The sequence below is a fragment of the Leopardus geoffroyi genome, chromosome C2, assembly GCF_018350155.1.
Source record: "Leopardus geoffroyi isolate Oge1 chromosome C2, O.geoffroyi_Oge1_pat1.0, whole genome shotgun sequence".
Classification (NCBI taxonomy): Eukaryota; Metazoa; Chordata; class Mammalia; order Carnivora; family Felidae; genus Leopardus; species Leopardus geoffroyi.
The window spans coordinates 103,901,879-103,917,877 of NC_059333.1; the positions used below are offsets into that span (position 1 = coordinate 103,901,879).

A 15,999-nucleotide genomic window follows, 5' to 3' on the forward strand; every position below is an offset into this window, starting at 1 on the left:
AATTTAACCACTTTTCCACTCTTACTCCTTTGTAAGTGCTCATTGTCAAAAACGAATCAGCATATCATAATTACAGTTCCTACAAGTACTATATTCTGTATATTGTATGCCGAATTTCACTGATGCCAAGAATACACCTAAATATGTCAATCCTCCTCTCAGAAGCTTCTTTGTAGTTTGGCAGTTCCCAATTTTCCTCTTATACCCTGCAAGTCAAGAAAAAGGGAACCCCGTTGGGACCTTGCAATTATTATTTGAAGACATCTGGGGTTATTCACTTACTCAGCTTTGGATAGTACATCTATGCGATTTTGCTCAACTAGTCATGCCCCACTATGAATTGAGAACCTCAATGACTTTTAATGACAAAAAACATATATTGTTCAGACTGTTTCCAAGTGTATATTTAAATTTCAGTTCTCCATAATGTTTAGAGTTATTCATTGACATTTAAAATTTTTTTAAGTTTATTTTTGGTGGGGGAGAGGCAGAGAGAGGGAGAGAAAGAATCCTAAGCATGCTCCACACTGTCAGTACAGACCCTGACACAGGGCTCAAGCTCATGAACCATGAGATCACGACCTGAGCCAAAACCAAGAGTCAGAAACTCAACAGAATGAGCCATCCAGGTGCCCCTGACATTTAAAATTAGTTGCAATAAGATACACTACACGTAACATAAAAATTTACTATCTTAACTATTTTTAAATGTACAGCTCAGTAGTGTTAGGTATATTTGCATTGCTGTGCAACCAGTTTCTGAAATGTTTTCATCTTGCAAAACTGAACATAACCATACCCCTTGAACAACTCTGTTTCCCCCTTCCTCTAGCCCCTGGTAAGACCACCATTCTACTTTGTTTCTGTGAGTTTGACTACTTTAGATATCTCCTATAAGAGAAATTATACAACATTTGTCTTGCTGTGACTGGCTTATTTCACTTGGCATAATGTCCTCAAGTTTCATCCATGTGGTAGCATGTGCCAGAATTTCCTTACTTTTTAGGGATGAATAATATTCCATTATACGTATATACTGCATTTTATTCATCCATTAATCTGCCAGTGGACATTTGAGTTGCTTCTACCTTTTGGCTCTTGCGAATAATATGGGTGTACATTTAATGACTTAATTATTTTTAATGACTTTAAGGCCACTGTTTGTGTGGCAACTCTGTTTACTTTTTACCTCTGAAAACAACTTGGCAGACCTTGAGAATAGTATCTTCAGAAGGAAAGGGCCACCCAGAAGCTATAGTCTTTCCTTCTTTATAGGATAACAGGGTTTCTTCTTTCTTTAATAAAATAGTAATACAGAGGTTCATCTTAAGAAATGACATTACAGTTAGAAGCTTGGCTTAGAAGCCCTACTCTCCACTCCAGTATTGGCAGAAATAAATAGGCACACTTGCTCTTTTTCTTTTTGTTATTATTTATTTTTTAATGTTTATTTAGTTTTGAGAGGGGAGGGGAGGGAGAGAGAGAGGGAGAGAAAGAGAATCCAAGGCAGGCTCCATGCTGTCAGTGCAGAGCCCAACGTGGGGCTCAATCCCATGAACCATGAGATCATGACCTGAGCCAAAACCAGGAGTCAGACATTTAACCGATTAACCCACCCGGGTGCCCCACTTGCTCTTTTTCTATATGAGTAAATGAAAGGACAACAGGAATAAGACAAGATATATCATCTCCCCTAGTGCAGATTTCTCTTCTTATTGATCTACTCAACATTAATGGACTTCCTGCTCTTTTTTAGTTTTGAAATATTTATCTTCTTTTTGATAGCTACCCAACATAGAGACTGGTCTAGTATGAATAGTTTATTTCTTAAATTATTTTGAAATTTTCTGTTAAAGCCAAATTCCAAATTTTCTTTCCCAGGCAGATGTCCTTAATTCACAAATCCCTCTGGAATCTGTCAGCAAATGTCAAACAATAAGGATTACTTTGAAATTACAGTTACTCGATACATGCCATGCTGCCCAGTGGTCTCAGGTCTCAGTTGAGAGTTGGACTGGAAACACACGTTTTCTATTGTTCTGCTTTTATTTAGTGTCAGTTAAATTTGGAGGTAATAAAGTTGGTCCAGATAGCCACAAAAACACTCTGCTTTCGTGTATGATTCGAACCAACACTGTACCAACAACAACTTGGCTAAACTGTTAGTGAGACTTTTTCCTTTTAGTACTATTTCAGTAACTCCCTTCTAAGTACGAGAGTAGAAGACTTCGAGTAACTTTTGCCCAAAGCGGTAACATCCTTTGACTTATAATTGTTTGTTTCTTCCTCTCTGAGGAATCTAGAGAATTTTTCAAATCCATCACTTCTGGTCTGACTTCCAATATTAACCCTGGTATCAGCATAAAGAATTCGTTGCCAAAGGACGGCTGGAGCGTATTCTAAGATGGAAGGGAAATTCACATGAAAATGTTAAGCAAGGATGGAACTTTCTAGGAGGCGCAGAAAACATTGGCGTCATCCGCAGAAAACTTAGAGCAAGATATCTGGAAAAGTGGGAAGCCAATAAACTGCTATTATGCCTGATTCTTACATAGACATGATAGGAGGTTTTGCCATTAATCGTAGGAACTTTGTATCTTTGTGAATCAAATCATGTTCATATAAAGAAGCAGCTTTTGATTAGGTCCCCAAGACAAAAACTATTACTTAAGGTTGGGCAGGGCACAGCCCACACAGTGGTATGTGGTAACCCTGCCCAAGATATTTGAAACTGTGCTTAGAGATTGCGGTGCCTTTCAAGTAGTGGTTTGTGGTCATCGCTATATATGTGTGTTGTTGTATTTTTTATTTTTTCAAAAACATTACTAGGCAATCCAACTAGCAAACACAAATAAGGGCTGAGGTTTTCTTTTCCCCATAAAATATACAAAGCACTCCGTTATAGATAACCGTTATTTCACAAAGACTCTTTGACTTTATAACTTAAGAAAATCTTGCAAATAGTTTAAAGCGGTACCAATTCATAAGAAACAACAACAAATACTACTATGACTATGACTTCTAAAGAGCTCACAACCTATCCCTACATTCTTTATATCAGTGAGACAGACTTAGAGACAATTATGAATTATCTTTATTTTACACAGAGAAGCTGTGACCCAGAAGATTTTGGAACTTGTTCAAGGACACAAAGTAAAATGAATGAATTAATCAATGAATGATGACAAAACAGTAAAGCTGAAACAGAATTCAGGTCTTCAGATGTTCTCTCATCCTGTGATTTTTTTTCTATTAGAACAATTTTTCTACCTACCAATCTTAAATTATTACTCACCTAGAGTAAGCACTTGTAAAAGCCATTTTAATGGGCTTTAAAACCACTTCACAAGTAGTTTTTTGTTCCCCACAGAGTCTGTGAACTTTTAACAGTATGAGAAGGAAAGAAAAAAAAGCATTTGTTACACTGAAAAAAATTTAGTACCAGCTTCTTCTTTCCTTCCTACAAAAAGACAGCTTGTACTGAATTTATAAAAAACAATCTGCCTAAACCTCATTGCCTGAAAGCAGACAATGAGAATTCATAACTACCTTTTATGTACCCCACATTGTGCTGTGGAAATATTAAATAAGTACAGGTGTGATCCCTGCCCTCACCCCACTTACAATCCAGTCAGCCATCCAGCCAGCCATCCAGCTCATCAGCCAGCATACAAGTATCCCACATTGCAGACAGTGGAGATAAAGAGCTGACTGGGGCATATTCACAGTTCTCCAAGACCTCACAGTCTAGGGGAGAAACAGACTGTACATGGCTAATTATAATATGGTGTAAGTGCTAAAACACTGCTCTAGTAGTAACACATAAAAGAAAGCAATATATTTCCCTTGGGAAGGGTAGTCTCTTGGGAATGTTTCATAGAAGGGAGAATATAGGAGCTAGGATTATAAAAGTAATCAGGATTATGTCTAGAAGAGAAAGGGCACAAGAGCATTTCCAGAAAAAAAAAAAAAAGATGAACAAAAGCATAGAAGCTTAAGAGTAAATGGAATTTAGCAGGAGAGTTCAGAGATGCTACTGGAGAGGTAGAGAAATCAAACTCTGAAGGGCCTCAGAGAAATATTTCATATCATAGGAAATGGAGAGCCACTGAAGGGTTTCAAGCAGAGAAATTAATCTGTGATTTTAGAAAGTTAATTCCAGCAGCAGGATGGAAGATTTTAAGGTGAAAAAGAGATAAGTTGGTAGGCTATTTCATTAGTTCAAGCAAGAGATGGAGAGAATCCATAGCACTGCCCAATAAAATTTGCTGCAATGATGAAAATGTTCTACATCCATGCTGTCTCATATGGTAGCCATGAGCCACACGTGGCTACTGAGCACTAAACATTTAAATTGCCACATGAGGGGCGCCTGGGTGGCGCAGTCGGTTAAGCGTCCGACTTCAGCCAGGTCACGATCTCGCGGTCCGTGAGTTCGAGCCCCGTGTCAGGCTCTGGGCTGATGGCTCAGAGCCTGGAGCCTGTTTCCGATTCTGTGTCTCCCTCTCTCTCTGCCCCTCCCCCGTTCATGCTCTGTCTCTCTCTGTCCCAAAAATAAATAAACGTTGAAAAAAAAAAAAAATTTAAATTGCCACATGTGACTAGTAGCTGCCATATTGGACAGTGCAGAGGCATCTTAGAGAAGCTGGCACTTGAGTTAAGCCTTAAAGGAGGGTTTTTCCAATTGGTGTAGCTCACAATTGGGATATTTTTCAATCACCAAAGAGAATAACATAGAATACAGTAGAGCTAATCAAAGAGAATAGAATAAAAAAAAAAGCATGCACTGCAGAGTAATATTGTTGAGAGATGTTTGTTTCGGTTATGTAGCTGGGTTTGTGTGTGTGTGTGTGTGTGTGTGTGTGTGTGCGCGTGTGTACCCTGGATAACAATGTAAATGTACTTTCCCTCTCCATTCTGCTTAAAAATGTTTGAAAGCCATTCCTTTATGAAAGGGTATGATTTAACTATGTTCAGAGTTATTAGGAAAACGTTTCCAGAAGCGCAGAGTTTAAGTTCATTGGAGTTTAGAATAGGGAATAGGGATAACTCTGGACCTTTCAAGACTTTCTTAATTACTATTTTGCCTTCCAAAAATTAATAGACTTTATTATTTAGAACAGTTTTAGACTTACAGAACAGTTGAGAAGATAGTACAGAGTCTCCACATGCCCTGTACCCAGTTTCCCCTACTAATATCTTACATTAGTATGACACATGTGTTACAATTAATGAGCCAATGTTGATATGCTATTCAGTAAAGCCAGTATGTTACTCGTATTTCCTTGGCTTTTACCTAGTATCCTTTTTTCCTTTCCAGGATTCCACCCGGAATAACACGTTGCATCTAGTTGTTGTGTTCCCATGGGCTCCTTTGAGCTATGACAGTTTTTCACACTTAGCTTGTTTCTGATGACCTTGAGAGTTTAAGGGGTACATATTCTACAGCATGCTACTCTGTTGGAATTTTGTCTGGTGTTTTTTCTCATGATTAGACTGAGGTTGTCAGTTATCTGGGATAAAAACACAGAGGTAAAGTGCCATTTTCATGCCATGATATCATAGATACCTACCATTAACATCATTTATCACTATTGATGTTGGCCTTGATCCACTGGCTGAGGTAGGGCTTAATCAGTCTTCTCCACTGTAAATTTACTTTTTTATCTCCCTTTTCAAATAGTACTCTTTGGAAGGAAATCACTCTGCTCCTTTTAAAAATGAATTACTTAATTAAAGGGAGGCTTGAACTTGGAGTAAATCATATTGAGTTCCTTCCAAAAGGAAACCTACTTCTGAGAACAGACACAGTCTCTTTTTAGATTCAGTGTCTCTCTCTGTAGCAGGCAGAATAATTTTTTCACATCTCAGATTTTCAGGTTCCTAATATGAAGCACACACACAAAAGCTGAGTGACTGACATGGAGTTCCAAAGTAAGTCAGAAAGGAATTAACCCAAAATCAATTGCAAATCCTTCTGACTTTTCTCCTCAGCCCCAGATTCTGATGTTTTAGAAGTAAATTTAACCCAAAATGTGTTGGAGGGTGTTTTTTTTAATCCCCCAAGAGAGAAGATTCATTTTTAGCTAATGTTTAGAAAGGGAGATCTCATACTGAGAAAATCCAGGAATTTGGAGTACCTTCTTTAGGTGCAGGATCACGTGTTCTGTGATATTAGCAAGGTAAATTCCACCCTGCCAAACCACCTGCTACTTACCTCTCACTGCAGTTGCCTAACTTTCTGCCACTCCTATTCCCATGGACAGAAAACAACACAGAACTTCTGAGCAAGCCCCACCTCCACATTTGTTACATCCCTGCACGTTCCCTTTACAGTATTCTCATTTCATGACTCAAACATGGGTTCATGGGAACACATGTTGTTGTTTGTTTTTCATTGTTGATGTTGCTCTATTTATCCTTTCTTGTGCATTCAGGCCGGAACAAAGTCCTGCTCCTGAGTAATGTGTGTCATAAGTCCCAGGTCCTCCCTGTTCATTCTGGGAAAAGGGGTGAAACTTTATCTCCTTCCTCACTGGACACAAATCTAGTGAGAGAAAAAAATCATCATCTGTTGATTAAAAAAGGGCAGTGACATTCAGAAATAAAATATAGTCACTTAGTCTCCAATCAATTGTAGGATAACTTCTTAGGGGACTTCCAAGCCCTTACTGGTTTCCACTGCCCCAGTGTCCCTGTTCATTTGCTGATTCTCTGTAGGATTCAGTCTCTTCCTGTGGTTCCCAGGACTCTAATAATCCTTCTCCCTCTTCCTCCCCTGAACTTGGTAAAACTCTGCTTTTGGGTCTTTTAACTCTGAGAAGAGTAGAGACTGGGGAAACAGGGTAGGGCTGAAGTCTTCCAGATATCCTACATACCTGGCTCCATTGTCCTTGCTCAAGACTGAGTCTTCTAAGACCACAGAAAACCTTCACTGGACTTTTCACTTCTTTCATCCAATGTTGATTCCCAAAACACAGGGTGTTGCCTGCCTGGTCCAGTTACTTCCATTCAGTTTGACAAACCAATTTAAATGTCAACAAATTTAATATCAATTTGGTGTTAGCCCCATAGACTTGGCCCTTTTCTTTAAACTGAGTGATTTGGTCTAGGGGATCTCAGTTCCATTAACATTCTAGATTTCATTTTAACATTCTAGATTTCACTTTAGCTGCCTAACACATGTGGCAAATATTGTCCATAATGTATATGGGTGGAATATACTCAACTGAATTAGAATCCTCAAGGGTGCCTGGGTGGCTCAGTTGGTTGAGCGTCCGACTTCGGCTCAGGTCACGATCTCACAGTTTGTGGGTTTGAACCCCACGTCAGGCTCTGTGCTGACCGCTTGCTCAGAGCCTGGAGCCTGCTTCAGATTCTGTGTCTCCTTCTCTCTCTGCCCCTCCCCCACTCACGCTTTGTCTCACTCTGTTTCTCAAAAATAAATGTAAAAAAAAAATTAAAAAAAAAAAGAATCCTCAAAGATGATGGTGACTATCTCTGTCACTATGGAATCTCCAGTTCCTAGCGCAATTTCCGGCATGTCAATAATTATTTTCAGTAAATAAAAGGGAGGGAGGGAGGGAGGGAAAGAGGAAAGGCTTTTTCCAGTTAGATTCTAACTTCCTATCTATATACTTCTCCATGTACAAATCCTTTGAATTGATGCTACAGTTTCATTTTTACTAATCCTTACAGCAAACTTAAACACTAGGGATTATTATCTCCAGTTTACAACTGAGGACATTGAAGCCCAAAACAGTTAAGTACTGGGCCAAGTTCGCACAGCCAGTATGTGGAGGAGTCAGGACTTGAACCAACATCTATCTTTATTCCCAAATCCATACTCTGCATTATGCAAATGTAATAAAAGCATTTCGCAAACTATAAATAATCCAAATTGTTTTGTTATTATTATTAGAGAAACTCTGATAAATCAAATCCATTAGGCACCTTAGAATGTAGTACCACACTGGTCCCCATGTTTTTAAAAGAATGGCCCAGAGAAAGCCTTTCCTTACGCTTCACAATCCATTCCTCCAAGTAACACTGCTGCCCTTTGCTTCACCTCCTACCTCTTACAGGGAGCCTCAATTGCTTTGTGTTCCATAGGGGCTTCCAGCCCTCCCAATTCACCCAAGGGTATCATCACTCAGCTTCAGCTGTCAGTCACACCCATCTAGGCCCCTGCAGCCACATCACTATCTGCTTAAGCAATGCTACCCCTAAAAGTACAGCCTCCTTAAAGATCTAGGAAGGTTTTTAAAATCATCAAGTTTAGAGGAACAAAATTTTTTTAATGTATGTTTATCTTTGAAAGATAGAGAGAGAGAGGGAGAGAGAGAGAGAGAGAGAATGCAAACGGGGGAGAGGTAGAGAGTGAGGGGGAGGGGCAGAGAGAGAGAGGGGGACAGCAAATCCAAAGTGGGTGCTGTGCTGACAGCAGCCAGCCAGATGCAGGGCTCAAACTCACAAATTAACGGAGTCATGACCCGAGCCGAGCCGAAGTCAGATGCTTAACCAACTGAGCCACCCAGGAGCCTCGAGGGAAAAATTATTTTAAAGGTAACAAACTACTGCCTCCCTCTTTTCCATATATGGAAATCATCTTTCGAAAGCGCTTAACCAAAAACAAGGAGATTCACTGTGTGCTTGAGCAGAATTACCATTTTAAGTTCTTTGTTTAGCTTTACTGGGATAGGGCATTAGGTCGTTAAGGAAGTGAGCAAACTAATTCCACCCTTCATTGTGAGAAATTAAGACTTCAAGATGTTTCCTCTCATCTAGTTCTATGTTACCTATGGGTAATTCATTTCATTGCATTTCTGCCATCTTATTTCCCCAAATTCAGCCTATTCTCCTAGTGTCCGTCTTAGCATCTTTCCATGTCCTTTCCCCCATGGGGTACTCATTCCTGGCCCCTCAGCCATTGTGTGTTTGTAACATGGTCCAGCGTGCTGCCTGTAAGAGCATCTCCTGTCTGCAGGTCCATTTTGGGGAAAGATTCCTTCTGAAGCCATTACTATTCAGAAGAAATCACACAGTAGTACTCAAAATGCATTTGTTGATGAATGAGTGAATTCTTCTACCCACATTACTCATCTTAAAAAGTGGGTTTTTTAAATCTTGGATGCAGTCCCATAGGAAATTTAAAAATGGAATCAAAAGGAAGTAGACATATATTACTTAAGCAAATCTAGAACCTAAATATAGTGATATTCCAACAATAGATTGTAGCAGATGGTTTACCAATAATAACCCACTCTCTCTTCTCACCTTTTCTTTTTTAAATGTTTTACACAATTTTATCCCATTTTATTCTGTAAAAATGCACACAGATTCTAGAATATACTATAATGCCATTTTTTTTCAACTGCATTAGTAATTTTTTAAAATTATAGTTGACATACTGAAGTACCTGGGTAGCTCAGTTGGTTCAGTATCCAACTCTCGATTTAAGCTCAGGTCATGATCTCACAGTCGTGGGATCGAGCCCCGTGTCAGGCTCTGTGCTGACAGCACACAAGCTTGGGGTTCTCTTTCTCCTCTCCCCCTACCCCTCCCTTGCACACACTCAAACTCCCTCTCTCTCAAAATAAATAAACATTTTAAAAAATAACATATAGGTGACATACAATGTTATATTAATTTCAGATGTACAACATGGTGATTCAGCACACTAACAGCACTCACTACATAAGTGTAGTCACCATACAGTTATTGCAATTATTATTGACCATATTTCCTATGCTGTACTTTTCATCCCCGTGACTAATTTATATAGTTATCTTTCTACCTAAGAAACAATAAACAATCTTTAAAATTGCTTTTCATCAATAAGGGGAAAAAATAATCCAAGTGGGGGGAGAAATCAATGCCTTTTAGAACTTTTAGAACTTCAGGAGACTGAAGTGATATATGACAATAAAAGCATTTTTTACATGTCAGAGATGGCTACCGAGAGGGTTAGAAAATTATACAGAGGACTGGAAAAACTAGCAAGACAAGAAAAACTTCTGAAGTCTTAATTCTCTAAATTGTTAGCAATGTGTAATCAATGTCCTACCAGGTAGCCACCTTTGGTGTAATGCATGTTGGTATGCTTTAGATCTATTGTTTGATTGACTGGTTGATTGATTTTTTACAGCTTAAAATAATAAACATTGACTGTCTCACAGTTTCTGTGGCTCTGGAATCTGAGCACATCTTAGCTGAGCAACTCTGGCTCAGGGTCTCTCACAAGACTGCAATCAAGGTGTCCGTCGGGGCTGCTCAAGCAAGAAATTTAATTTTAGAAAACAAAGCTATGGCTTGTGTGTATTTTTAAAAGCTAAAATGTAGAGAGAAAAAGTCAATGATATTTCTATAAATAATTTGTAAATGAGTAATTTATCTCATTTATAAAAGTGAAAAGAGTATTAAGAATATTTTAACCAGATTTTTAGTACAAGGTTGATCCTGAATGAGTAATGCCCATGGGAGAACAGAGACAGGTTTTCTGAAATCACTGGGCTTCAAATTCATTTCAACTTGGCTTTAGAATGCAGGGAAGGCCATGTGTCCATATGAAATTAACTCCTCATTCTCTCAAACCTACCACAGCATTCCCCTGTTAACCCTTAGAGACCCCTTCACTCATAGGATAAAGACAAAATATTTAGCTTATCCACCTAGGCCCTGCAGTGGTTGCCTAACTCTAGCCATTCCCTTCTCTTCAGTTTTCTCCTACTGCCACCCTGCATCCCCAGATCTCTATGGCTCCATTCCCTGCCTCCCACAAACGTCCATCAACCCTCTTCCCACCTTAACTTTGGCACAAACACAACTTGATCCCTATCTTGGCCATTCTCCCACCTGACTACCCATTTTATCTGTATGACTTATAGTCATCCCTTGAATCTCATCTCAAATATCTCTTCCTCCAAGACATGCTGAGACTGGATCAGGTTTCCCACAGCCCCTTATACACTGCTCTTTTCCTTTAGGGCATAATGTAGTTGGAAATTACATATTTGTGTATATTACTTGATTGCTACCTGTCTCCTCAACCGGACCAAGTTTCCTAAGGGATCTATGCCATAGGTCTATGCCTATGTCTGAGTCATTGTTCTCCCACCTTCTCCCAGTACAACCTGGAACATGATACCTGATGAAGGTATTCTCACACTCCCCAACAGTTACCTGGTGCCACCCTGAATCCTACCTAGGTAATGAAGAGGAAGCAAGTATGGGTAGTCATGAATAGAGTTTTAAATATAATATATACAGTTGTCTAGTGGGACACCCTAACAGCTCAAATGGTGATACCTCCTCATTTTCTCCATTTCAGCCTATCAGTGAAAAATGTTGGTTGTTTGGATAATATCACTCACTGAAATTACCACTTCCTCGGTCATTCATTTCCTCCAAGACCTAATTCTATTGGCCTTTGCTCTTTCTCTGCAACCAAAGCTAGGAATGAAAAATAATGTGGAAGTCAGCTCTTACCAAGGTCCACCTACCAGGACAAGGCATTTAAATCCAATTACTTAGTTCTTACTTTGGCTTTTAGGAAAGATGGGAGGCTGACTTTTCATAAGAAAGTGCAATGACTTCAGTTTGTATCATCCATTTATTTGGATTACCCTGGCCATTATTACAGATAATTGCAACCTGGTAACACAAAGACTTCATTTTCAGGTGGTTTTTTTTTTGTTTGTTTGTTTGTTTTTTGTTTGTTTGTTTGTTTTGTTTTGTTTTGTTTTGTTTTGTAGAAATTACACTTATCAGAAAGAGTTACTTATTATCAAAGCCAAACTGTTGAAAGTCAATAATAGCTAACTATATCCTACTTAGGTTGGGACTCTGAGTGATCTATAACTATTATTTTTCTTTAAGTTGGTTGCTTGTCGTTCATTTACTCACTCGTTCAGTGCATATTTACTTATGACCATAGCCTGAGGAGTCCACAGTCCTATGGAGCAAATACATCACACTTTCACGAAAAAGAATCAAAGAAAAGAGACATTTTCAGGTCAGAAGATAGAAATGATCTTTAAAAAATTTAACTGTGATTTGAATAGGAAGCATTCTCAAAGTGGAATTAGATGATGTGGCACCGTTATATTCTTAGGAGTAAGCAAAAGAGGCACAAAGGTCAGCTTGTATTACCATAGACACCTATCATGTCTATGAAACTTTATAGAATCTTCCCAAGAATCTTTTTAGAAATGATAGATGCCCTTCTTTCTAGGAGGTTTTAGATGCATATAGTTGTAACTGTGATCCATCTAATCACAGTGAGACCAAGAAAACATTTTTATGTGGTTTTCATAAGTTTTTACCCAAAACTCAAATGACCATCCAACTTTGGGCTTTCCATTTGTTTAGAGATCCCCAAGACCACCCACCTGTTCAGTGACCTACCAGAAAGACTCACAGAAGTCAATATAATTTATACTCACAGATAAGGATTATTACAGTGAACAGATGTACAACAGTATCAGCAAGGAATAAAGATACAGGTAGTATCCCAAAAAAATTCATTTAGAGGCTTCTGATGCTCTCTCTCTCCCATGAGTGGACAGACCAAGTGCTCTTCTTTCTCCACTAGCAAAAAGTGCAGTGATACACATGCAATATTTCTGCCCAGAGGAGCCCATTAGAGACACAGTACTGAAGTCTTCACTGGGGCTTGTTACATGGACATCTTTGCCTGACAATTACCAAAACTCCAGACTTCCAGAATAAAGTAGGTGTTCACCATGAATTATGTCATTTGCACAGTTTAGGCGTAGTGAATCATCCTTATCCATTAGGGAATGGAGAGAACATTCCAAAAGCCAAGTTCCCAGATGCCAGCCCAGGGCCAAACTTGCAAGCAGATCCTTCTAAAGATAGCAGCCTCAGGCTTGCTATATTAACTCTTTTCTGCACACCATTCTTTAAATCTTCTTCCAGAATACATATTGTAGGAAATAGAAAGTTCACACTTCTCACTCTTTGTACACATGGCTAAAGAAAATGTGGTTAGCCTCAATTTTTAGATATTTTCACTAGACTATTACTAGCAATTATCATTTTTAGATAAATATTATCATTACTAATATTGTTGCCATTAATCCTAGTACTAATTATTATTCATAATGGCAATATTATGAATTCCTATGATTAACATATTGGGTATTATTTCTATATAATAGTCATATTAATCCATTCAGTGATCATTAACATGTTTTTAAAGGTGCTAACGTGCGGAGACCATGAAAACCTAAGGAGCTTCTGTGTTTGGTTCCTTATTTTATTTCTCTTCTCATCTGTTAACAGGACAGACTTTCTGCAGCTTGAAAGGAGCCGACCATGGATTTCAGACGTGTGAAGGACTATTTCTCCTGGCTCTACTATCAGTACCAAATCATTAGCTGCTGTGCTGTCTTGGAACCCTGGGAGCGATCCATGTTCAATACGATCTTACTAACCATTTTTGCTATGGTGGTATACACCGCCTATGTTTTTATCCCAATCCATATTCGTCTGGCTTGGGAATTTTTCTCCAAAATGTGTGGCTATCACAGTACAATTTCTAATTGATCTTAGTTGCATTCTGTGAATCGGCATTGCCTCTGTAAATGTTGCTTACAACTTACCAACTTACATGAATACTGTGTCTTCTTCCACTCTCTGATCTGAAAAGCTCCCTTCTCTATGCACTCTTGTATCTTGCCTGAAATGTGAGATAGATGTCTCTTTAGGTTCTTTTGTACATTCTGCATTGTGCATCGGACCATGGATAACACAAAGACCTTACCTCACATACCAGCTGTATTCTCTCAACTTAAATCTACAACTTCAGATTTTTTTTTTTAATCAGAAATTTCATATAAAATTTTTCTGGGAAGTTGGCTCCTAAGAGACCTACCAGAATCATATTTAAAATGCTCCCTTGATACTTGTTCTGTACTAAAGGGTCTATTTTTAAAAATCTGTTCATAAGCTCCTGTCAAAAGTATCCTATCCTTGTTTACAACATATGAAAAGATATGAATAAATTATATGGGCCCCCTAAAGTCTTATTTTCTAGTAAACTGCTGATACCTAAAATTCTTTTACTTCAAGTGCAAAAGAATAGGCTGGAGGCAATTATCTCTTTTCAGACACGGTTCATGAATTATTTCAAATGCCTTCTAAAAGTCTGGATTTATAACAGGTTAAAATCAACAATGTTGATTTTAGATAACCCAGTAAGTATTATGACACAAAAATGTTAAGTGTAAGGAACAAAACATAATCAAAGTAAATTTAGATATTGTGACTTGCGATGCTGCCTGGCCTTGCGTGATGCTGGGGAGCCAGGGGGAGAAGGGGGAGGGAAAAGAAACTGCTTTCTTTCTGTGATTTCACTCAGTGGAGGGTTGGGGGGAAGCACGTATTGGGCTACAGGAAGAAACGCTAATAAATAGACTGGAAGTAATATTCTACCAGCAGGAACTCGACAGCTCCAGTTAAATGCTTTGATATAGTGACTCCTTTGCAGAGCAAAAACAAGATTTATTCAATTTCCTTCAAAGTGTTTATCTCAAAAACAAATACAAGTTTTTAAGTATACTGCTGAATCAGATGTGAATGCCAAAGACCAAACCTTATAGTTTGTCTTTCCTTCCAATAACCAGTAAGGTTAGGAATTCTGGAGGGTAAAAATGGAAATAGTTTTTGGACAATATTTGCACCTATGTTTGTATTATGGGGGGGAAAAAAAAAGAAAACATTCCCAGGAAGCCCAGAGAGAAAGATGTTTGGCATGCCAAATTAACATGCATGTTTGTTAAAAAACAAAAACGTGTTTTGAAGATAAACCAGATCTGAACATGTACTGTTGATTTTTGCAAAATAAAATTAGGTTTAATTTTGTAAATAAAATATTCACCTCCAGATTTGCTTTTTCCTCATATTACACTAAATATCCAGGTGCTTCTGTCCTCATTTGTCCCCAGACTTCCTGTTTCTTACTAATCCATTGTGGCAACTGATCTTAAAACGGTAGGATAAAACTAACATTTATCAAGGGCCTTCTCCATAGTGAACACATTTTACATGTTGAAGTAGGTATGAAGGTCTCCCAGTTACAGGTAAGGAAAGTAGAACTTGGCAGAGATGAGATTCATGTTTAAGATCCTTTATCTACTAGTGGCAAAGCAAGAAAGCAAATCCAGGACCACACAGGGCCCTGCAATATTTGCCACATGCAAGCCCATGGGAGGATAATGTGAGCAAATGAAAGTTGATGGGATAGGGTCACCAACATGTCAGAAAGCAAAACCACATCAATTTAAAGGGGCAAGGGTATGAGGAGACAGCTGAGGTCAGAGGAACAACAGGCCCAAGTCCCAGCTTCCACCTTTGCTGTTACCCAAGTGCTGTGTTCACCCATTTCTATGCTGTCCAGGCCCATCTGCCTATTTTGAAAGATTGCTTTCACTTTTAAATATTTAACAGAGGATTCTCAGTTAAGCATGAACTTGGACACATTCCCAGTTCACAATGATTTAACACCCTTATATACATGGACCCCTACTAAGTACTCTTGGAATTCAATTACAAAGATACTGCATTGACCTTCTTAAAATCCTCCTTCTAAAAATAAGAGTTAAAATAAATGTGAATAGACACAGCAAAGCTTAATAAAAGATATTGCAAAGCACTGCCCCAGGATGTCACTTTGAAGGTAAGCATTTCCTCTGAGCAATCAAAATGATAAACACAGAGTCCAACAAATACAATCAAACAGTTTGGATAAAAACCTATCTGCATGCAGAAGGCAAGAAAGCCCTACCTGCCGTGTCTGCTTTGTCAATTTTCTAGACTAGGCAGAGATGCTCTTTACCATGACTACAGTTAACCTAGTTTACAAACACTGTTTATATGCTTTTTCTTTATTTCTTTTATATGTATGTTTCAATGGTGGTCACAGAACTGTAAAAAAAAAAAAAAATAGCCAAAAGCTTCATGGTTAAAATGGGCTTA

At 38.5% G+C, this 15,999-nt stretch overlaps 1 protein-coding gene across 1 annotated transcript in view; it reads left to right on the forward strand.

Annotated features, from left to right (window-relative positions):
* SPTSSB (serine palmitoyltransferase small subunit B) overlaps nucleotides 1-14,909 on the forward strand; it is a 30,932-nt gene extending 16,023 nt beyond the window's left edge. Inside the window, exon 3 of the mRNA XM_045503073.1 lies at nucleotides 13,306-14,909. Coding sequence (XP_045359029.1) covers nucleotides 13,339-13,569 — 231 coding nt within the window. The 5' untranslated portion in view covers nucleotides 13,306-13,338 and the 3' untranslated portion in view covers nucleotides 13,570-14,909. The remainder of the gene's footprint in view (nucleotides 1-13,305) is intronic.
* Nucleotides 14,910-15,999: the final 1,090 nt, after the last annotated feature.